Source organism: Lichenostomus cassidix, chromosome 17 (assembly GCF_008360975.1).
Source record: "Lichenostomus cassidix isolate B80296 chromosome 17, HeHo_3.0, whole genome shotgun sequence".
Classification (NCBI taxonomy): domain Eukaryota; kingdom Metazoa; phylum Chordata; class Aves; order Passeriformes; family Meliphagidae; genus Lichenostomus; species Lichenostomus cassidix.
In genome coordinates, this window is record NC_139497.1 from 9113388 (window position 1) to 9135026 (window position 21639).

The 21639-nt window shown below is 51.9% G+C and overlaps 2 protein-coding genes across 2 annotated transcripts; one reads left to right on the top strand and one right to left on the bottom strand.

Moving 5' to 3' along the window:
- Positions 1-5682: 5682 nt before the first annotated feature.
- TUBB4B (tubulin beta 4B class IVb) lies at positions 5683-7838 on the top strand. The gene is made up of 4 exons (XM_085076416.1): positions 5683-5840; positions 5927-6035; positions 6112-6222; positions 6632-7838. The coding sequence occupies exons 1-4, from the start codon at positions 5784-5786 to the stop codon at positions 7690-7692; spliced, it is 1338 nt and encodes a 445-aa protein (XP_084932542.1). The 5' UTR covers positions 5683-5783; the 3' UTR covers positions 7693-7838.
- Positions 7571-21636, bottom strand: CIMIP2A (ciliary microtubule inner protein 2A). Its single transcript, XM_085076417.1, has 7 exons — positions 21497-21636; positions 17911-18080; positions 14469-14776; positions 13381-13480; positions 12207-12301; positions 10136-10253; positions 7571-7917 (listed from the first exon to the last, which is right to left on the bottom strand). Exons 1-7 carry the CDS (start codon positions 21550-21552, stop codon positions 7829-7831), a joined length of 936 nt encoding a protein of 311 aa, XP_084932543.1. The 5' UTR covers positions 21553-21636; the 3' UTR covers positions 7571-7828.
- Positions 21637-21639: the final 3 nt, after the last annotated feature.

Sequence of the window (21639 nt, forward strand, 5' to 3'; positions counted from 1 at the left end):
TTTCATAATGCCATCAAACCCAGGCAAGTCACAGTGTTTTGGTGCATTTTAAGTGCAGCCATTACTGTGTACTTGCACACTGAGGTGACCAGGTTCCCACCACATGAGATAGTCAGAGCCCTACTGCCCTCAGATGCTGTCAGATCCCTGTTCAAGTCAGATAAACACAGAACAGGAACTGCTGCCCGGAGTAGTGTGCAATGCCAGGGATCAGTCACGAGAGGGAGGCTGGCAGAGCACCCCTAGGAAAGCCTTAGGAAGTCTCTGACACAGCCAGTAGCTTCTCCCACCACAAACTACATCGATTAGCGAGGAGGCTTCTCTGGGAATGTGTTGTGGATGCAGGGGAAAGACACTGCAGTACGGAAACTCTCTCTGTGTAGGATATGAAAGCAGCTCTAACCAGGGATTTAAGAAGCCATGACATTGGAAGAAGTCCTCTATGCAGGGAGACAGGCAGTAGCATGGAGTATGGATGAAGGCACTTTTGGAAACAAGAAGGAGAAAGAATAATCCTTACCAGGAAGAGGAGTGCCCTGGGAATGAAGAGGAGGTTTGAGAGAGACAGAGGAATGATAAAATCAACTTTTGTGTGAAGGAAAGTTTATTTTTGTTCACAGCAGGGGTGTCACCATATGTGCACCTCATGATCGAATTAGTCACCACTTCTTGGTGGAAAGTCTCAGGAGAAACAGATCCTCCAAATGGAAGAAGGCAACAGCAATCAGGCTTATCACTGGACAACGAACAGCAGAGGAGCTGTGGAACCTTCATGGGAACAATGTTCAAAGTTCACAGGTTTTAAACATGAAGGAGATGTAAATGGCCAATTAATGCTGAACCTGACATCAAGTAAAAGCTGGTTTAGCATTACCTTGTCTCACAGTATCACTGACAATGTTAAACACTCCTGGAGTGAAAGCTTTGAAGGGACAGACTCACGGCCTTGTGAATGGAGTTACTCAGTGGAAATCTTCAAATCAAATGGAAGGAGCTCTTCTTCCACACAGATCATGATAAACCACAGGACTCATCAGGACAGGAGGCTGTTTATGCCAAAAGTTTACGGCTGCAAAAGGTGATTAGATAAATTCATAATAACCCATTGGGGCTATTAAACAAAAAGTTACTTGCTTGTGGCTAAAGAATTGCCTGAACCACCTGCCACATCCATATCTGTTTGCCCTGTGCTTCTTTGGTAACGGCTGCAGAGCATTAGAGACAAGATACTGGCCTGGGTGGACCTGTGGCTTGATACCATTCAGCTCTTCTGATTTCCCTTAGGCAGGCATACCACAACTGCACCTCTCACTCACTGGTCTCTCGAAGCAGCCTCTCACCTCCATAACTTCAACATCACAGGAGCAATAATTTCTGGGAAACAAGATTGTTTATCCTTAAAAGTAACAACCAGAAAGACAAGAATGAGAAAACACCTGCACATACCCACGTCTCACTTCAGTGTTACCATAAACCTGGAACGACCCCACCACCAAAAACCCTCTGGTTCTGGAGGCAGCTCCCACCCACACTCATCCTCCAGTGTCTCTCCCTTAACTCAGGGCTTCAGGTTTTTACCTACAGAAACAGAATTAGTTCTGTAATTTCTGTCTGGGCTCCTGCCAGCCCCAGGTAGAGGTTCAGCTCAGACTGGGTGCTGTTTCAGAGACTGAAATCAGACTGCAATGTCGCTGGTTAAGCACAAGAGAATGACAGTCACTGTCTGCCTGCCTGCTGAGGGGAGGGATCAGCTCTATACACACACACAGAACACTGGTTCAGCAAAAGGGGAAGGCAATATGCAAAAGTGAAAAGAAAGTCCCTCCCCACTCTGCTCAAACCAGTTGTATTTACAGTAAAATCTGTTTCCAAGCCAAAAGCAATACAGGTAGTTACAAAACCAAAACAATTACAATAAAAAGTTTAAAAACAACTAAATATAATTCAACAAAACAGAAATGTGATTTCCAACTTGAGTTTTAGCTTCCCTGTGTCTTTCTTTGGGTTAGACCCAGGGTCTTTTGCCTTGTAACACTGGCCCCCATGTTTTCTAGGCCCCCTGTTAATTTATGACAGCATTAATTTAGGACTGCATTAATTTATGCAGCACCTACAGATGGGATCTGCTCCTAAATGAGGTGAAACCTCCTTGCTTGTCACTTGCAGCAGAGTTTCAGGAGAGCTTTCAAAGTAATCAAATCCCAGCTAAGACAAGATGCCTGCAATGAAAACATGATGTGGGAGCCACAAACATCCCACCTTAGTGCTGTTCCTTTCTCTGCCTTCCCAATTGCTTTCCAGCATTCCCTGCTCTGGCAAGCTGCAGCCTCTCCACTAAATCAACGACCACTAGAAATGCACTTCAGCATTCTGCTCAGGCAGGACCATGGAATGTGCAGCTTTTTCTCCCAGAATTTGCCCCACACTGAGAGATTTCTCTTGGGAGGAATGCTCCATGTGAGCCAGGGTTCTGGCACAGACATGCTGTGGTACTTGCCAGCTCACCTCCTGGCACACACTAATTAATGCTGGGCTGCCACAGCATTAGAAATCGCAGGGCTGACATGGCCGGCAGCTCCAGCAGCTCTCCATGGAGATTCCTGACTGTGTTCTTCCTTACAGAGATCTTAGAAGTAGTGGCATTTTACTTGAATTTAAAAAATGGAAAAATATTGAAAATAGAATTGTCATTTCCTGTGGATGTGCACATAGCTAGGAAGAGAAGTACTTGCTGTCTGGGCTAGAATTAGCAATAATAAATGATGCACAAATAATCTGAAATGCCTCCTATCCCACAGATCTTCAAGATGGCTGAATCTCCTGGGGAAACCTCTGGAAGCTCAATCAGAGAGCAAAGTTTAGCTCCTCCATAGGGTCCTACCCCTGGGAGCACTCCTGCTGGTGTTCTGGAGACAGGTATGGGAGCATTAACCGAGCAGAGCATTTCCACTCTCACACTCCCTCTGGGAATGCTGGGGGTGGCAACAATTGCTCACTCCACACATTACAGAGCAGCTTCACACACATGAAAGGCAGTACGGGCTGGAGTAGAGGCTGTGGGAAGCACAAAGGCTTGGGATTGCTCACGCAGTAAGGAAATGGATGGCACTAATGCACAGGCCTTTGCAGTCCAGCCCTGGCTGAAAAAAACCCCAAACCTGTCTCTTCATTAAATACAGCAGCATTTGTACCAGGAAACCTCCCCCAAGCACTGCAGTGCCTCCCCTGCTCCATTTCAGGAAGGGTTTTCCAGGGTTTCCCGAGCCTGTGAACGCTGTGCTGAGCACATCTGATGAGAATTGATGCTGAATGCACCTTCCCGGACAGCACAACACAGGCAAGACACTCTACATTCCCTGGTTTTAATCAGAAAGAAGACAGGATTCCTTTTGTACATTACTCTGAAGAGATGGCATCACATCCTGCAGGAAAAATTGTCTTTACCCATTAGCACAGCCTTGTGTGAAATCTTGAGCAGATCTTATCCAGATTCATCCTGGCTGCCTTTGATACCTAAATGATGCTGCAGTTTTTGGAATCGGTCACCCCAAACACCATCACAGAAAACAGAAATGTGTTGTCAGAGGACTGGTCAGAGCTGGGCTGGGCCAAGCCATCCCTTTCCACTGATTTCAGTGTGAACACTATTCAATCAATGCCAGTAATTAGTGGGATAAATCTGGACCCTAGTGCCTCTGCATTACTCAGCTATCTCAAAGGGAACTGCATAAACCTCCTGCATTCCAGCTGCAGATGTGCAGAATAAGCCATGTGTGTCTCCCTGGACACCTCTGAGGCTGACACAGGCCTTTCCCAGGACCCTCTCAGGTCACTCCTGATGCTCTGGGGCTCCTCCCAGGCTCTCTGGGGCTGCTCCAAGTGTTTCTGGACTTCTTCCAGCACCTCTGCGGGAATATGTTGTTTATATGCCAGAAATATCAATCGCCATAATGCTGATATTAAGCTGACTATCACAGGCCATTCAACCTCCAGCCAAAGCCTTCACGGGGCTTCTATATCCTGCCACCTCCTCACCTGACCCAGCCACAGGACTGGATTACTGTTATCCAGGCACAGATTCCAGGATGTGTACAAGCTGTTTGTGTGTCACACAGAGCTGGCCTGTGTCAGCAGAATTGAGGTCATGCCTGCCTTTGCCTCAGCCCACCCCACGGTGAGGCAGCAGGATGAGACTCTCTGCCTTTGGAGCTCCATTAGGAGACTCTTTCAAGTCTTTGCTATGGTATGAAACAAGAAGAAATGCCAGGACTTGTAGACACAGCTAGCATCACAATGAATATATACAACCATAAAAAGGCTCTGCTGAAACAATAATCTAATGTGCTTAATAAAACTGTGACCAATGGATGCACTGTCTGGGCAAGAATGTGCTCACAAAGCTGGGCGGTAGAATAAGGGACAGAGGAAAGGCGAGGGTGGTATTTATCCAGACTAGGGTGCTTGGCTGCCTCATGACAGGGCTGCAGCACCCACACGCAGCTCAGGATGGAGGTGTCCATGTGGGGACACCTTGGTAAGCAATGTCTACCTCACACAGGTCCCCTCACAGGCAGGACACCCTCAATGGGGCCTTCCCCTCACAGCACATGGGCCTCCACACAGCTGCCATTGCAAAGCTCAGCTCAGCCCCAAACCCTCACAACCCCCAGAGCCCTCATAGCCTCCGGAGCCCTCACACTCCCCATGCCCACACAGCCCTCGGACGCCCTGAACCCTCAAAGCCGCTCAAGCCCTCACACTTCCCTCACGGCACTCTGAGCCCTTACGCCACCCCCCTGCCCCCGCCCCAGGCCCTCACAGATCCTCGAGCCCCCAGAGTCTCCTCACAGCAGCCGGACTCCCTGAGCCCTCAGAGCCCCCCAAGCCCTCACAGGAGCCAGGCCCCCTGAGCCCTCAGAGCCCCTCCCGGCTTCCCAAGCCCTCACACTCCCCTCACAGCGCCCACTCCTCCCGCCGTGTCCCGCCCCAGTCCCCGCTCGCCGCCCGCGCGGTCGCCATGACAACCCCCGCGCGCGCGGCCCCGCCACCCTCGGGCGGGCCCGCGCGCCAGAAAGTGCTGGAACGTCGCTGCAGCCCGCGCGTGCGCACGCGGGGTCCTTCCCCCACCCACCGCGGCGCTGCGGCGCCGGCGGGGAGCGGGACAGGGGAATGGGAAGGGAAGGAATGAGGGAGACCCTCCTGGAGGAGGGGAGGCGAGGGGCGGGGGGAAGCTCTGGGGACGCGCGGGGAACCCGCCCTGTCCCGCAGTGAGGAGGAGCCGCCGCCTCCGCTGCGCAAAGCCCGCACTCGGGTCCGTGAATGGGCGGCTGCAGCGGCCACCGCCCAGAGCCCGCTGCGGAGTCACTGCGACGGTTACCAGGGCACTTCGTTGTCCGCCAATCAAATGGCGTTAGCTCATCCCCCAGGGCCGGCAGCCAATCGGCTTCGACATCAATCATTCAATTGGGCCAATCGGAAGCGCCGTGAGCGAGCTGGGGCGGGCACTCGCGGGTCCCGGCTGCTTAACTGTAAAGCCAACAGACAGGCGGGCGGGGCGAGTGGGAGCCGTCAGCTTGAGTGACAGCGGCACAGCCAATGATATTCTCGCATTTGTAGAGCCTCGCTGCAAATAGCCAATCGTTGCTGCCGATGGCCGCCTGGGCGGGGAAAAGGCGGCTGCGCGCGCATTCCGCTGCTATATAAGGGCTGGCGGTTGCCTCACGCAGCCAGAGTCGGTTGGGGAAAGGTTGGGGTAGGTGCGAGTGCTCGGATCCGCCGCCATCATGAGGGAGATCGTGCACCTGCAGGCCGGGCAGTGCGGGAACCAGATTGGAGCCAAGGTCCGGGCGGGGAAAGAGGGCGCGGGGGCGGGAGGGGAGAGCGCCCGGTCCGACGCGGCCGCCGCTGATGCGCTTCTCTTCGGCAGTTCTGGGAGGTGATCAGCGACGAGCATGGTATTGACCCCACCGGCACCTACCATGGCGACAGCGATCTGCAGCTGGAGCGCATCAATGTCTACTACAACGAGGCCACAGGTAGGGCCCGGACCCCACCCCCCGCAGGCTCCCCCGGCCCCCCGGCGCGGTAGTCACGGCTCTCCCTGTGTTACAGGCGGCAAGTACGTGCCCCGCGCCGTGCTGGTGGACCTGGAGCCCGGCACCATGGACTCGGTGCGCTCCGGGCCCTTCGGGCAGATATTCAGGCCAGACAACTTCGTGTTCGGTGAGTGCGCGGGGGCGGGAGGAGCCGCGGGGTGGGGCGGGCAGGGCACTGCGGGGCTGCCCCGCCGCACATGCTCCGAGGGACCGGCCCGGACGGGGCTAATCCTGGCGTGGAATACCGGGATTGCGGCTGGGAGCAGCTCCGAGGCGGCACCAGAGGTCGTTGCTCTTCCGATTCTCGTTACCGCCTCCGTGCGTGCCACCGGGAGAAATGGAGTGGCTGCTGTATCATTGATAATTAATGTTTTGCCTGTGTCTGCCGAGCCACTGCAGAGGTGCTTGTGTGAAAGCACAGCCCTGCGCTCGATAAGATGAAAGCTTTCATGGAGCCTGATGCTCTTAAGCTTTGCTTGCAAGCAATAAGCAGGAAGCAGTGACCGTAATCTAATACGAAAATGGCTCTTTTCCAGGTCAGAGCGGAGCAGGAAACAACTGGGCAAAGGGCCATTATACGGAAGGTGCTGAATTAGTCGATTCTGTGCTAGATGTTGTAAGAAAGGAGGCAGAAAGCTGTGATTGTCTCCAGGGCTTTCAGCTTACTCACTCCCTGGGTGGTGGCACAGGCTCTGGCATGGGTACCCTTCTCATCAGCAAAATCCGTGAGGAGTACCCAGACAGAATTATGAATACCTTCAGTGTGGTGCCCTCCCCTAAAGTGTCAGATACTGTAGTAGAGCCCTACAACGCCACGCTGTCGGTGCACCAGCTGGTGGAGAACACGGACGAGACGTACTGTATCGATAACGAGGCGCTGTACGACATTTGCTTCAGAACACTGAAGTTAACGACCCCCACCTACGGTGATCTGAACCACCTCGTGTCAGCCACCATGAGCGGTGTCACCACCTGCCTGCGGTTCCCGGGCCAGCTCAATGCTGACCTGCGGAAGCTGGCGGTGAACATGGTTCCCTTCCCACGTCTGCACTTTTTCATGCCTGGTTTTGCCCCGCTCACCAGCCGTGGGAGCCAGCAATACCGGGCTCTAACCGTGCCAGAGCTCACCCAGCAGATGTTCGATGCCAAGAACATGATGGCGGCGTGTGACCCTCGTCACGGCCGCTATCTGACCGTGGCCGCCGTCTTTAGGGGCCGCATGTCCATGAAAGAGGTGGATGAGCAAATGTTAAACGTTCAGAACAAAAATAGCAGCTATTTTGTTGAATGGATCCCTAATAACGTTAAAACAGCAGTCTGTGACATTCCACCTCGCGGCCTCAAAATGTCTGCCACCTTCATTGGCAACAGCACGGCCATCCAGGAGCTGTTCAAACGCATTTCTGAGCAGTTCACTGCGATGTTCCGCAGAAAGGCCTTCCTGCACTGGTACACGGGCGAGGGCATGGATGAGATGGAGTTCACAGAGGCTGAGAGCAACATGAACGACCTGGTGTCTGAGTACCAGCAGTACCAGGATGCCACAGCTGAGGAGGAGGGAGAGTTCGAGGAGGAGGCTGAGGAGGAGGCCGAGTAAAGCTATGCAGTTGAACACCTGTAAATTTTGTTTAAAGTTGTATGAACTCTCTCATTGAAAAGTTCTGTTTGTGTTGTGTTATTATTGCTGTTTCCGAGTCACTCCCAATGCTGTACAGGCACCATTAAAGCAGTTTTCACAGTGCACGTCCCCGTCTCCTCCTTTCCTGCCGGTAAGATTCCCGCGTGCCGTTCCCGTAAGTGAGCCCATACAGGTCCCTCAGGTCTGGAAAAGAAAAACAATGGACTTGGCACGAGCACTGCCACCTTGTCCATGGCAACAGCTACCCTTCTGCCCTCAGCCAGGTGATGCCTGTTGTGTCATTGGCACCATGGCAGTCCTTCTCCTGGGAGCATGGGGATTGAAATTGTCTGGTATCCCTTAGAATCAGGTACTGCTGGAGGGGGGAACGTTTGACAGGCAGGACGGAATTAACTCCCTGCTGAATCTAAATTTAGGTATCTGCCTGTGGCCTGTTGCAGCCTGGCCTGGCAGGAGCTGAGCAGGGGCTGCAGGAGGTTTGAGCTGCCTGGGCACAAAACGGTGCCACCGAGCTGCCACCCAGCACTGGGTGTTCCTGGCGCCAGCTGAGCTGTTCTGCTGCAGCTCCTCAGCACTACACACGCAGCAGGGAGGGAGTGATGGGCACAGCTGTCACAGGTGACACCAAAGCTGTCTGCCCAGTGCACACAGCCCTGCTGCACTGGGCTGCACTTCTGAAAAATCACTGTAGGGGTTTTGAAAACCAGGTGCTGGTGCAGCCTCTGCTTGTGGGGTGAGCTGAATACCTGACAAGTGTCTGACACTTGTTTGTCCCTAGAAAACCCTGTATTAATTCGGCAAATTTTTACAATGGAAACAGTTCGTTTGCAGTGTCACTTCAAGTGACAAAACTGTCACCAAATACCTGGACAGGAGGGAGCAGGCTGCTTCCCTTCTGAAGAAATTCTGTTCACTGTTCTAAATTATAACTGCTTCTGTTTAAAGGTTTTCTGCCTTAATTAATTTTCCCCACCCAGAGCCGGACTGGTTGGAGCAGTTAAAACTGTGCTGACTGGTGGCTCCAGAGGCCGGGAGGTGGGAATGTCTGCAGGAACAGGGCCCAGTGTCAGACCTGCACAGGGGAACAGGCTGGAGGGGAAAAGATGGCAGCACATTTCTAAAGCATGAAGTAACACTGAGGAGCTGATTGTTGCCCTTGATTTTAGGGTGGGTTTTTCTTGCTCCTGTTCGATACTCCCTGGCCAGCTAGGCACTGAGGGCTGGACAGTGCTGTCCTGTTTGGGACAGAGATTCACAAGTACCCCTACCCTGAGGAGCCTCTGCAGGCCTGTGCAGGAGGGCAGAGCAGCAGAGCCTCAGGAACAGCTCAGGACAGCTTCTCTCCAGGGGACTCACATTTGGCTACAGCCTTGTGGGGTGTGAGCACAGCCCTCCCCGAGGAGCCCAAAACACCCCAGAGACACTGTGAGCCACCCCAGGAAGGGACAGGGTGAGGGTGACCAAGGACAGCAGCAGTGTCACCTTCAAGAGTGGCCAAAACACACCCACCTTTGAGCAAAAGGGTGTGCATTTTTGTCCAGCCTCACCTGTCCCAGCCATGCTGAGATGTCCCCATCCTCACTCTCAGTCCCTCCCTCAGGTCCCTGCCTGGTTTGCCCGGGCCCAATACAAATCTCCCTAAAGCCACCTCAACATTCTCCTCTCCAGGCCCAGCCTCCCCATCAGCCACAGCCCAGCCCTGCCAGGAGAGTTGTTTTTCCCCCTTTGCTTTCAATCCAACCACATTTGTTATCTTCTGTTTCCCCCCTCTGCACTGCAGTAAGGACAAGCAATGAGTTCAGTTCTTCCCAGCTGAGCTCCATGATTTCCCACCCACATTACTGAGCTGTGACCAAACTCAGCAATGTATACGTTGCTGATTTGTTGAGATATTTTAGCCTGCTACGTTCATGCTTTCAGGTGCATGGACACACCTTCCCCTTACACACAAAATCCCTCCAGACCTCTCAGGCAGCCCAAGACGTCACCAGGCTCAGGCAGGGACCTGTCCTGATGGCAAATACCATTTCCCTACACTTTTTGTGCTTTCTCAACCCCTCCATATCATCTACCTTTTCCTTTTTATCACACTTCAAGCTTTTTAGAACAAATCGCTTTCCTGACATGTGACAGGTGGGATGTCACTGAGCCTCCCCTGCCTCGGCTGGGGGTGGTGGCTGGAAATGTGAAGTCTCTCCAAGGCTGGCAATGCTGGGCTCTCCTGCAGCCAGGCAGGGCATGGCACAGCTCCAGCACCTCAGCACAGACCGGAAAAACCCTACTGCCCGTGTGGAACATTTCAGTAATTGCTCACTGCTGTGCCACTCCAGCCAACGACAGCACTACTTCACCCAGTAATTAGTATTAGTGACTTTCATTTTCATCCTGCTGATGAACTCACGTGGTATAAAGCCTGTGTAGGCAGGTATGAGTCCAGCTTGGGTGTAAATTTTGGTGTCCGGCCAGTGTGTCAGGGGATATCTCGTGCCCAAGGTGTAAGGTGGATTTCTCTGCAAAAGCTGGAAAACAAAATAAAAAAACCACAACAACATGAAATGGTTTATTTTAAAACATACTATTTTTACCAAAGTCACGTGCTTTGACTCTGCATTACATAAAATATTTAAGCCAACATAAAGCAATTCTCTTTCCAGTCCTCCTTTCTTCTAATTAAAAGCTACATGGCATTGTCCCTTTATTCACTCCACAAATTTTTCTCCTGGCAGGTGTTGGCAGCAGTCCCTGCCACCTCATCCTCCATGCTCCATCCCAGGTGCTGTCCTTGGGATCTGTGCAGACCAGGCTGCAGAGATTTATTCCCTTGGGGATCAATCATCCCCAGATCCCAAAGGCCTCCTGCTCCTGCTCTGCTGTCCCTGGAGTTGGCCCTACTCCTGTGCCATGGCTGTGTTTGGGTTTGACCTCCTTTGTGTTTCCATCAGTCCCACCAACAGCAAATAGCCTGTAAGCCCAGGCTTAGGGAATGTTAACTGGAGGAAGAGTGTAAATCATCCCCTGGAAGTGTCCCTGCTCTCCGAGGCTGGATGCAAGCGAGGGGCTGGGCAGCAGGGTGGGTGTCACAGCTGGGTGTCACACAGAAGCCACAGAAGCCCTCAAGGTGTCCCCAGAGCAGAGCAGAGCAGAGCCACCCCCTGTGTAGAGAGGATGTGGGTCACGGAGCCCTTGGGGAGTGGGATGGAGCCCAGGCTGTGGCTCCTCGAGAGGATTTTTGCTTTGCCTGCTGCAGGCAGCGAGCAGTGATCCATGGCACATCTGCAACCGAGGACAACAAAGATTTAGGGCAGGAGATTAGTGGCTTGAAGTCAGAAGCCATCTTAGCTAGCAATGGGGTGTGATTCTCCCTTCAGCGTGCTGCTCTCCGCCGGTGCTGCCGAGCCCTGCGAGCCCCGATCGCTGATTGCTGCGGCACACAGACACCTCCCTGGCTGATCCCCGGCATGGCAGGCGTTTCTGAGCACATCGGGGGCAGAACGGCTTGGCAAAGAGCACATTCAGGGATAAATGCCCGGGTTTTGTTCTGTTAGCTCCATTTCAATTCCTATTCACGGCAGCAGGGAAGGAGAAGCAAGCCAGCGCCGGGAAATACATCTCATCCAAAGCACGGCGCTGCCCTGCTGCTCTCCCCGCTGACTCATTTCTTTCCAGCTGATTTCTCTGAGCTGGGGATCCTCAGTCGTGGATGTTTTCCTACATCAGCCCCATATGATGCGGGACGAAGGCAGGCAGTGGGTCCGGGGGAGCAGGAAGGGCTGGGATGCTGCAGCCTGCATTTAATGGGCTGATCTGCTCTCCGGCGCTGGACCAGCGAGGCTGCTGCATCCCGGGGATCTCTCTGCATCCTCGGGTCGCACGCCATCCTTGGGGGCAGGGAGGGACGTGTAGCTGTGAATGCAAACTATTAACTGCTGCGGGAGAGATCTCGTTTTCCAGCGCCGGAGGTTTATGTGTCATTGTGTGGGAGCTCTGACAGCAAGGGAACGAGAGTTTTTCAGGAGGGATGTTTCTGCATCCTTCCCAAAAGGAGGAGAAAGAAGATCGGGATCCCTTTAAGACAAATTATGTTAGTAAAGGGAAAAGCCTTCCAACCAATTAAAGAGAGACATATCACAGGAAGCTATCCGGCACTGCCAACCAGACAGAGGAGGTATATTCCATCAGGGAAGTGCAGATTGTTGCATCCTGTATTTCTGCACTCAGAGCAACATTTTTAACAGCCACCCTTGACCCAGCCCTCAATAGATTTGCTTAATCCTTTTATGAACTCATTTATCCTCCCTTAATGTCCCAAGGAAACAAGTTACAGAAATTCATTGCCTATGTTTTTTTCAACATTACCTAACAGCATTTGATTTTGCTTGTGCTTGTAACCCAATTCTAATCCTACTACTGAAAATTCAGGTGGATCAGCATCAGCATTATGCACATTCTTATTTCAACAACGTATGATCTACCTGGTACCGGTCAAATTCCTTCATGGCTTTCCTCACTGATGGGATGTAGGTCATGCCAAAGTTGTCGATGTTACAGGGGATCCATCCAGTGTACCCTGTGAATGGAGGCAAAAAAGAACATTTTCTGCTTGAGAACATACATTGATCATTTAAAGATCAGCCACTCTGAGAGTGAAGGAGCCTGGAATGAATATAAATCCTTAAAGTATAGGAAGGAAAAATGAATCAACTGAAACTGTAAAATAAATACTTATGCATGAGGTTTTTTTCTTATGATTCCCAAGGAAGACACAAGGAACTGATTTTTGTTGGTCTCCATGTAGTATGGAAGAATCATTTCATTTTCTTATAGTATTTTTTTTTTCTTACATCTACAGCTCTTTCATGTTCTCTCCCAATTTAATATACGTTCAGGGGCTAACAACCAGCTGTACAACCTTTTTTCCTCATCTGCTCTGCCCATCCAACAAATTTCCACAACAGAAACTTTATAGAGTCCCAAACTACATAAAGCATAGCTAGATAGAACCTAAAAGCAGCCCAAACTCCTGCTTTCCAAAGGAATGCTTTGGGGAGAGAGATTTGTCTTCTGCATCCTAAAGCATGGACACTCTCTCATTTTAACTAAAATATTGTCATCCCAGTGTTCCCGTGGTCCACTGTGGAGTGAGGGATCCCACCCTGTTGAGTTGGATCCTTGAGGGGAGAGCTCAGCCCATCACCCATCAGTTTTCCTGCTGCACAGGAATGTCCTCTCAGAGCAAGTGGGGAAGTGACAGAACACACCCTTGCAGGACAGGGTTTGTCCCCTTGTGATGCTGCCATACAGCCCTGTGTGTGGATTTGGTGATTCAGGAAAACATCTGATTTCTGGGAGATGAATACCCACCCCAGCAGGGTGGGGCAGAGCCCATGGCCCAGCTCTCCTCACCCTCTGCAGTTTGGCCCCACAGCTGCAGGGAACTCTCCTGAATCCCTTGCACTGCCCACGGGCACAGAGTGACACCACAGGGGTGACAGCACCCCAAAGAAACGCCCTTGCAGGAAGAGGAGAGAGGGCATTTTCCATCCCAAACAAGCTGGAGCGACTGGGCAACATCTCTGAGGTTTCCCCGAGGGGAGAAGGATCACATCATTTCTTCAGAGGTGGCCTCGTGCCCTCCCTGTGTGTTACCTAGGATGACTTTCTGTCGGATGGCACTTGGGACAGGCAGCACTGGCATGGTGTAATCAGCTGTAGCCCCTCCTGGCAGTTCCACACCTCCGGTTTGTATCTGGTTAAAATAAAAGGGGAAACAAAATAAAACACCAGGAAAACTTGCTCTTCCCTTGCTCCAGTGCTTAAATCACTGCCAGGACCTGGAGATGGCAACTGGCATTTCCTGTTCTTCCCAGCTTTACTCCAAGAGCTACCCCAATGATTTCTGGTAAAGTGAAATTACAAGATGAGGAGGTAGCAGACCTTGAAAGGGTTTGCAAAATCCCCATGGAGAACAAGGGGAGCTTTGGGCACTGAGCTCCTGTGCAAATCTGTTTCTGAGGGCAAGGAGCAGGAATGCCCCTTCTTGGGATTTACATCCAAGCCAGCTTTTGACTCCATGCGTCAAACCTCTAATCTCTGCCTTCAGAGGATTTGCAGAGCCACGGCTGCAGGAACGTGACAAAGGCTGGTGCTGGCTCCGGAGGAAATAAAAGGGTTTTTTTAAAAAAAATAATAAATATAATAATATTTTTTTTTCAAACTAAAACATGTTGGTCTGGAGAGACACTGCCTGTGCTATGCTGAACAGCCCCCAGCTGCACAGGCAAATTCCTCTACTGGTGTTTAAATGAGAGGCAGTGATGGTGGGAAATTCAGGTGGGGAGAGATACAGGGTCAGAAACCCGGCAGGCAACCGAAAGTGCTGGGAGTGCTCTCTTTTTCGGAGGAGGAGGAAGAGGAGGAGCAAGGCAGCATCAGGGCTCCCAGGGCACCCTAAGGAAGCACAAGCCTGGCTTGCCAGCAGAGTGTAACACAACTTTAGGGACTGGGATTGAAGCCAAACCCACCCAAATGAGGAGTTAAGCCTTTTTGATTGGGAAGCATAATTAACGACTAAAAGCATTCCCTGAAGATGGAGTAGATTTGCTGCTGCTGGAAACATCTGTGTATCTGATCTTCCTCGACACCACACTCCCAACGCTGTGCCCTTGCCATGCACACCCCTGTGACATCCCCTCCTCACCCAACATCCCCCGAGCCCCCGTCCCTCCAAAACTCACTATTTTGCTCACTCCACAGCCGCACTGGCAAGATGCAGCATCCTTTCCCAGCACACAGGCCAGGGGTGGCTTGGCCACCTCCCTCTCCATCTCCTCGGCCGCGGGGTGCAGGGCCAGCCCGGGGGTGGCGATGGGCTCCCGGGGCAGGAAGGTCTGCCGGGCGCTGAGCACAGCCGTGTCCGGGCGGGGATGCCAGTGCGTGGGGTTCATGTGCAGCATCATCGGCTCCTCCAGCGCCGGGCTGAGCGCGGGCTGCGGCCCCAGGGGGATCTCAGGAGGGCTGCTGATGGGCTGGTAGGTGACATACCCTGAAGGACAGACACTGAGTTAGGGGGTGGGAGTGGCCCAAGGAGGATGAGGGATTCCCAATATCCCCCACACCCCTCCAGGGGATGGGAAGGAGCCTGGAGGTCAGTGGTGTGGAATCAGGATAGCTGGAGTTGGAAAGGACCATAAGGATCATCATCCACTCCCTGCCCATCCCACGGCTGTGAATGCCATCAGCCCCTTCAATACACCAGCCTGCACAGAAAACCTGCACTAATACAAGTTAAACAACATTTATTCTAAGTGTTGCCTAACCTGTAAAATATCATCAGCCAAGTCAAAAAGTAGTAAAGGGGGAAAAGCCCTGTATCCTATGCACATGGCTGCCTCAGCCCATCCCACACACAGCCCTCCCCAGAGGAATTTTTGCTCTGGCACTGTTGCTGCTCATCGAGGAAAGGCTCTTCTGTAATACTGGCTGGAAAAATTTCTCTTACATCCAGCAAATGCTAAATATCTCCACTGTGAAGTCGGGACAGAGCCCTGCGATTTAAGACTCCACAGGGACAGCTGAACTTGGCAACTTTTATCTGATTTTCCCTTAAAAATCCCCCCTGACGTGGCTCCCCAGATGCCCCAGTCCCGTGTGATCCCCCTGGCTCAGGCACTTGCTCTTCCTCTGTGCCAGCAGTGAAGCCCATTTTTCCCTCCCCAGAAGAGGATCATTCCTCCACCCCACAGCCACCTTTTCCTTACTGCAAAACTGTTACTGTGCCAGCCTTGTCTTTTTAAAACAACCCAAATTCCTTCCATTTCTGTGCTCATAGGTCATTTTTTTCCCAGCCTCTGGTCATTACAGCCTTCCTCTGAGGTCCCTTGGGAGCACATCTGCATCCCAGGGCTGAGCCTGAGGGATGAGGCACCACCTTCCAGCAGAGGCTCCATCTGCAGTCAGTCTGTTCATCTGCAGTGCTGGGGTTGTGTTGGACTTGACCTCAGAGGTTTTTCCAAGCTGAATGATTCCATTATTTCTGCAAATCTGCAGAAATCAACAAAATCTGCCCTTTCCTGCACAAGTATAAACTGGTGAGCATTTTGGTTTGTAATCTGTCTATAATTACATAATGAAGTGTATATATTCTGTATATAACTTTGCAAAGTATATATTATATGCTCTCTGCAACTGAATTACCAAGTGTCCAGGCTGGAAACAAAATAAAGACAAATGCTTGATTAAAGTGATTTTTCAATCCAGTGTGGAAATTTTTAAGCTGGTTTATTTTTTACTTCAGTATTAAGGAGAATATTGTATCTACTCTCTTTCTCCCACAAAGCAAAGGAAAAGGATACTTAGGTAGGTTTGTACTTGAGAAATCCATGTGAGGTCCTTTTACATCCCTGGGGTTTGCAAACTGATTGATTCAGAAAGGCTGCACAGTGAGGCAGGAAATGAAAAGTCAGGAGAGCACAGTGCTTTTGGTTTGAGTAAATATCCATATTTTCAGGTCAGGTTCCTGGGGAGCAGCTGCCTGTGCCACAACCAGTTCCACCTGCATGGATAACTCAGCACATCCCTGGCTGATCTCATGGAATCACAGAATATCCTGGGCTGGAAGGACCCACAAGGCTCATCAATCCAGCTCCTGTCCCTGCACAGACACCCATGGGATTCAACAGACAGAAACCAGCAGAGTACTTGGTGCCCATCAAGGAGGCTTCATCAAAACCAGACTGTGACAAAAAGTCTTGACACTGAGTTTGCTAAAGGCAGCCACAGGCCAGGCACTGCCATGAGCTCCTTGACCTGCACCACATAAAACATCCAGAAGGACATCAGGCAGCACCTGGGGAGGGTTTTAGGGATGGCACAGGGACAGCAGGAGCTGTTGGTGACATTGTCAGCACAGCCAGGTGTGGCTCACATGGCCACGTTCTTCAGGACCTCACTAAGGAGCAATGGGTGGTTCTCTGGAAGAACCTGGTTCTCTGCAGTGGCAATGGGGAGAGAACCAGGATAATGAGAGAGCAACTCAGTGAACTGGTTAGTTGGGTCCATCCAAGCTCTATTTTAGGCCAAGGAAATGCAAATTCAAATCTCCAGGAATGAAGCCTGTAAGCACCACCTGTGGGGTGGTGGATCCTGGAAAACAGGGCCAGGAGGAACAGAGAAGACAAAAGTTTGCAAGAAGCTGCACGGCAGAAATTCCCAGTGGGAAATGAGAAAGCAACACCTTGGTGGAAATAAAGACCCAAGTCCCACATGGGGACATTATCACTGTGTTCAGCCTGGAGAAAACTCACTCCCACTGTCCAGGGCATCCAAAGCAGTCACGGCTCAGCCATGGGATGGGATGTGACAAATGTGTCCCCAGAGGATGGCACATCCCCGAGGGGCTGAGCAGGATCACAGGGCAGCTCTGCTGTGCCTGGCTTGGGGCTGCTCAGCAGGGACCAGGAGCTCTGCCTGCCCAAAGGGCTGGGGCTTGGGAGGAGATTCCTGCAGATTCCCAGTGCTGGGAATCCACATGAGCATGTGTGTGTGATGGAGGAGATGGGGTCTGTTAGTGAAGAGGGAAAGGGAAAAATAAAGAGAGAGAGAAAAGGGAAGGCAGTGGAACCTTTCTGCTGATCTGGGGAGGAGCAGCTAGAAGCAGAATCAATCCCAAGGTGTCAGAGCAGAGCAAGTTCTGCACCAGGAGGGTCAGCCAGGAAGAGATCCAGAGCAGGAGAGCTGACCTTCCCTAGAAAGATGGATGTTAGCCTGTGGAATTGTGCTGGGTTTGATGGGGATAGAGGTAATTTTCTTTGTAGTAACTAAATACAGGGCATTATCTGGATTTAGGAGTCAGCAGCTGTGTGGGGTTTAGTTGCCAACCAGGGTTTAACCACAACAGGAATTCTAGAAGAACTGGGGAGTGAGTTCATAATATGCCATAAAATCACTGATCTCCATCTAACTGAAGATGACCTGGGAACTAAAACTCTCCACAACACGAGAATCCCCATCCTCATGAGCTGAGGCCCAGAGCTCCAACTCCTTACTCTGCTGTGAAACACCAGAGCTATGATTGCTCCAAGGGAAATATCCCATTTCACCCAGGAGCCTACCAAGCATGGGCACAGACCCACTGTGGGTAATTAACCCTGTGCTCATTAGCAGGGCCCATTTGCTCACCTGGGTGATCGATGTGGTAATGCAGCTTGAGGAGGTTTTGCATGTTGTCCAGTGGTGCCAACACGGAGCGAGGGCTCTTGCTGACTGTGGGATCTGTCAGCACATCGTGGGTGGTTTTGCCATAGGTGTTGCCAAACCTGAAGGGGAACTGAGGGACATAACCCCCATAGCTGAGGAGGAAAAGAAAGGAACCATCACTGAGATGGCAGTGGGAGATGTCCACTGGCAGGATAATCTTGGGGTCCCACACTGGTTTGGGTTGGAAAGGACTTTAAAGCTCATCCAGTTCCACCCCTGCCATGGCAGGGACACCTTCCACTGTCCCAGGCTGCTCCAAGCCCTGTCCAACCTGGCCTTGGACACTGCCAGGGATCCAGGGGCAGCCACAGCTTCTCTGGCCAGGGCCTCCCCACCCTTACATGGAACAATTCCTTCCCAATATCCCATCTAACCCTGCCCTCTGGCAGTGCAGATCTACACTGGAAATGCCCTGTCCATGGGCTCAGGAAAGGTGATGGACAGGATGAGCCTGAGTGGAGCAGCAGCACGGGGGGAGAACAGAGACCACACTGAGGTTACACAGGGAGCCAGGAGGGAGTGTCTGTGTGGCACATGTGTGTTTTCATGTGGCAGCATGAACACTGGCTCATCAGTTCACAGGCATGTATAGGCACAGGCCTGAGCTTTGGTTCGTGGAGAAACATGGGAGGAGGTCAGGAGCAGCACCTGTGGATGGGAAAACTCCCAGCAGGAACGCAGCCTGGGCTGTGTGGCTTTGGCAGCACCAACACCCAGTCCCCCAGTTAAAGTACCATTTCCAGTTAAATGTGCCCCAGTTTGAACTTTGCAGTGTCTCTTTGCTCTGACAGTGAGTTACTGAGAAATTCTCCATGTCTCTTGTTCAGTATTTAAACCCAAAAATCAGAATAATTCCTCACTTGCACTCTCCTCTCTCTGCTCACAGCGGGTTGATGAGCTCACCCAGGCCCTGCCAGGCACAGGGGCACAGGGAAGGTGGCTGCTCAGCCCCAGGAACAAACATAGCTCCATTTTTTGGGGATTTCTCCACTGCCCAATCCCTGGGATGAGCACTGTGACTCAGTGGTGGCCGAGGGCAGGGCAGGTGCTGGAGCTCTGGCTCTGCTCCCAGCCACCATCAGAAACTCGAGCTGTTCCACTCTCACATTTCCTAATGGTGATGTTATTCCAGCACTGGAGAAAGGTAGAGCTGCCAGTTGCAATGGACAGACAGAAATATTCCATCAATGAGCCCAGTGTGGATCTGGGGATAAAGCCAGATGATGCATGAGGATCATAAGATGATGAGTAAGTACTTTCCCTTCCAAATAGTTTAAACAACAGCGAGCAGAGCCGTGCATTTACACTTGGCAGGTTTTCCCACTTTGCATGCAGGATTCCTCCCCGGCAGCCGCCGGAGCAGCTCGGTGCCTCATCCCCAGGGATTCTCAGTGAGCCTTGCAACATGGGGAAGCAACACCAGCATGATAAAACTGAGCAAGGGCACAAATGACACAGCCCAGGTAATTACAGGATGGCTGGAGGGAGTTTGATCATGGGCAAAATAATGGCTGGGCTGAGAAAGGGCTCCATTGCCCTGCAATTAAACACGAGGTAAGCTGAGCGAGTCCATCTGGGTGCACAAGGAGGGATTTGCCATGGAGGAAGTCCAAGTGCTGCTGGTGAAATCCTGGGGAAGGGAGCAGCCTCAGCAGGGCTGTTTGTGCCCCTGTGCTGGGGTGCTGGTGAAGGACCCCTTTTGGGGATCCCCGTTTGGGGTTCAACAGTGAAAACCTTCTGGCTGAGCCCATCTCACTCTTCCCCTGCTCAGCTCTATCTCCTCCATCACCACTCCCAGGCTGCCACCCAAACCTGCTCTGCCTCCCTGGTCGCCAGCAAAGCCTTGGCCCTGGGCCCATCCCCACTTGCCCCAAACCCTTCCCAGCTCTGCAGAGCTAGGACAGGGCTGTGCCCAGTGCCCAGGATTCATGGATTGACCCTTCCCTGCCCACTCAATCCTTCCCAAGCCATCCCACTCGTTGGGTTTAGGCTTCCCAGTGCTCTTGAGCACTGTGGTGGCTTTTCAGACTCCTGCTGTGACCATTGCCTGAGCTGAGTGACAGCAATGTGCTGTGGTGTTCTCATGGTGTTTGCAGTTTCACTGGCACAGGCAGGTCTGGCACATGGGACAGCTGGTGACATCCTGGGCACAGTCCCTCTCCTGTGACACGCCAGTGCTGGGATGCCCTTCAGGCATCTCCTCCTTGCCCTCAGCCATCCAAAGCAGATGCAAAGCAGCACCCCCAGGGGCTCAGGGGTGCCACAAGCCTGCACAGCACCAACAAATGCACATTCTGCTTCCTCCTCCTGCACCTCCGGAGAGGAGCAGCCCAAACTGCTGTGTCCATCCTGGGGCTTGGAGCTCCTGAGGGAGCTGCAGGGATGAGCAAGGGAAGGTTTTGGGGGCTGCAATTCCAGCCCCAGCTCCCTCCTTCCTGTCCCTCGTCTTTCCCAAGCTGCTGCCAGCATGGCTTTGATGGCACACACAGGATGTCACATCAGATGGTCACAGCAATGCAAAAATGAGTTTGAAAAAACCAAGCTCAGAGCTTATGTAAATGGGAAGGTAGAGAGATCAGTAAAGGAAAATCCTGCCTGTCTCTGTGATGGGAAGGGCTGATTCAGTCATCACTGCTGGAGCAGCCTAAGGAAATGTGCTCCACCCTCCATCAGTGGTGGGGATCTGCCGTACCTGCCCTGCACCCACAGGACATGGCTGGCACTCCTTGTTCTAGGGCTCACAGCCTGGGCAGGCACCACTTCACCTCAGCTGGGCTAATCCCAGGGATTTTGCACCCACAGCAGCTGCTTTACCCTCGAGGGCCACTCTGCCTTTCCCCCTCTTTACACACCACAGACCAGGTCTCACCATGGGACCCCATGGGGACACATGGGACACACAACATCTTTATTCATAGCAAATCCCTTATTCCTCCCATTGGTGTCTTACCTTCTCCCCTGTAACTCCTCAGCTCTTACCCAGAGTATCTTCTTTCCAAGCCTTTAGAGGAGAGTGTCACAAAAAGCCTTGGAAAGAAATCCAACTACCTATGGAGTTGATCACCAGCCTCCCCAGCCACTGACTCCTTCCAGGAGCACAGATCCAGCAACAAAACAGAGCTCCAGCCCAGTGACCAGAGGGTGTCACATCTGCACAACCATTTATTCAAAGGAGACTTTCAAAAATCCTTGATGCAATATTATGACAGTTTGGAAGCCAAACCCTGCACAGTTTGGTGACATTTGTCTCTGGTGACATTTAGCATCTCAAAAGAAATGGAAAAAAAGGGAGGAAAAGAACAATTTTGGCTTTGCTCTCCATGTGCTATGGCATGGTCTGTAACTCTATCCTGCTGCTTCTCCCAGAGCTCTGTCTCCTACAGAGCACTGTCACATGGAATATTGAATAGCATCTTTAAAAAAACCCCAAAACATCATGAGTCACAAATACTACACAATCCCAACCAGAGCTATTTGCATTGGAAATGGATGTTTTGGATGAACTTACCCAGGGACATAATAGGGGTTTCGAGGAAAGATGCTGCTTCCCCTGTAGGCTGCCATGATGGTGTTACAGCTGGTGGTGGTGGAGGGGGGAAGGAGACAGAGCTCAATGTGGTGACCAGGGGAGCCTCTGTGATGTCAGCCCTC

Excerpts from the sequence above, each read along its gene's own strand:
- TUBB4B (XM_085076416.1), top strand. The coding sequence starts at position 5,784 with ATGAGGGAGATCGTGCACCTGCAGGCCGGGCAGTGCGGGAACCAGATT. Across the intron at positions 5,841-5,926 it reads GGAACCAGATTGGAGCCAAG|TTCTGGGAGGTGATCAGCGA; the intron begins GTCCGGGCGGGG and ends TCTCTTCGGCAG. Across the intron at positions 6,036-6,111 it reads CTACTACAACGAGGCCACAG|GCGGCAAGTACGTGCCCCGC; the intron begins GTAGGGCCCGGA and ends CCTGTGTTACAG.
- CIMIP2A (XM_085076417.1), bottom strand. The coding sequence starts at position 21,552 with ATGGCAGCCTACAGGGGAAGCAGCATCTTTCCTCGAAACCCCTATTAT. Across the intron at positions 14,777-17,910 it reads TTACCACATCGATCACCCAG|GGTATGTCACCTACCAGCCC; the intron begins GTGAGCAAATGG and ends TCTGTCCTTCAG. Across the intron at positions 12,302-13,380 it reads CCGACAGAAAGTCATCCTAG|GGTACACTGGATGGATCCCC; the intron begins GTAACACACAGG and ends CTCCATTCACAG.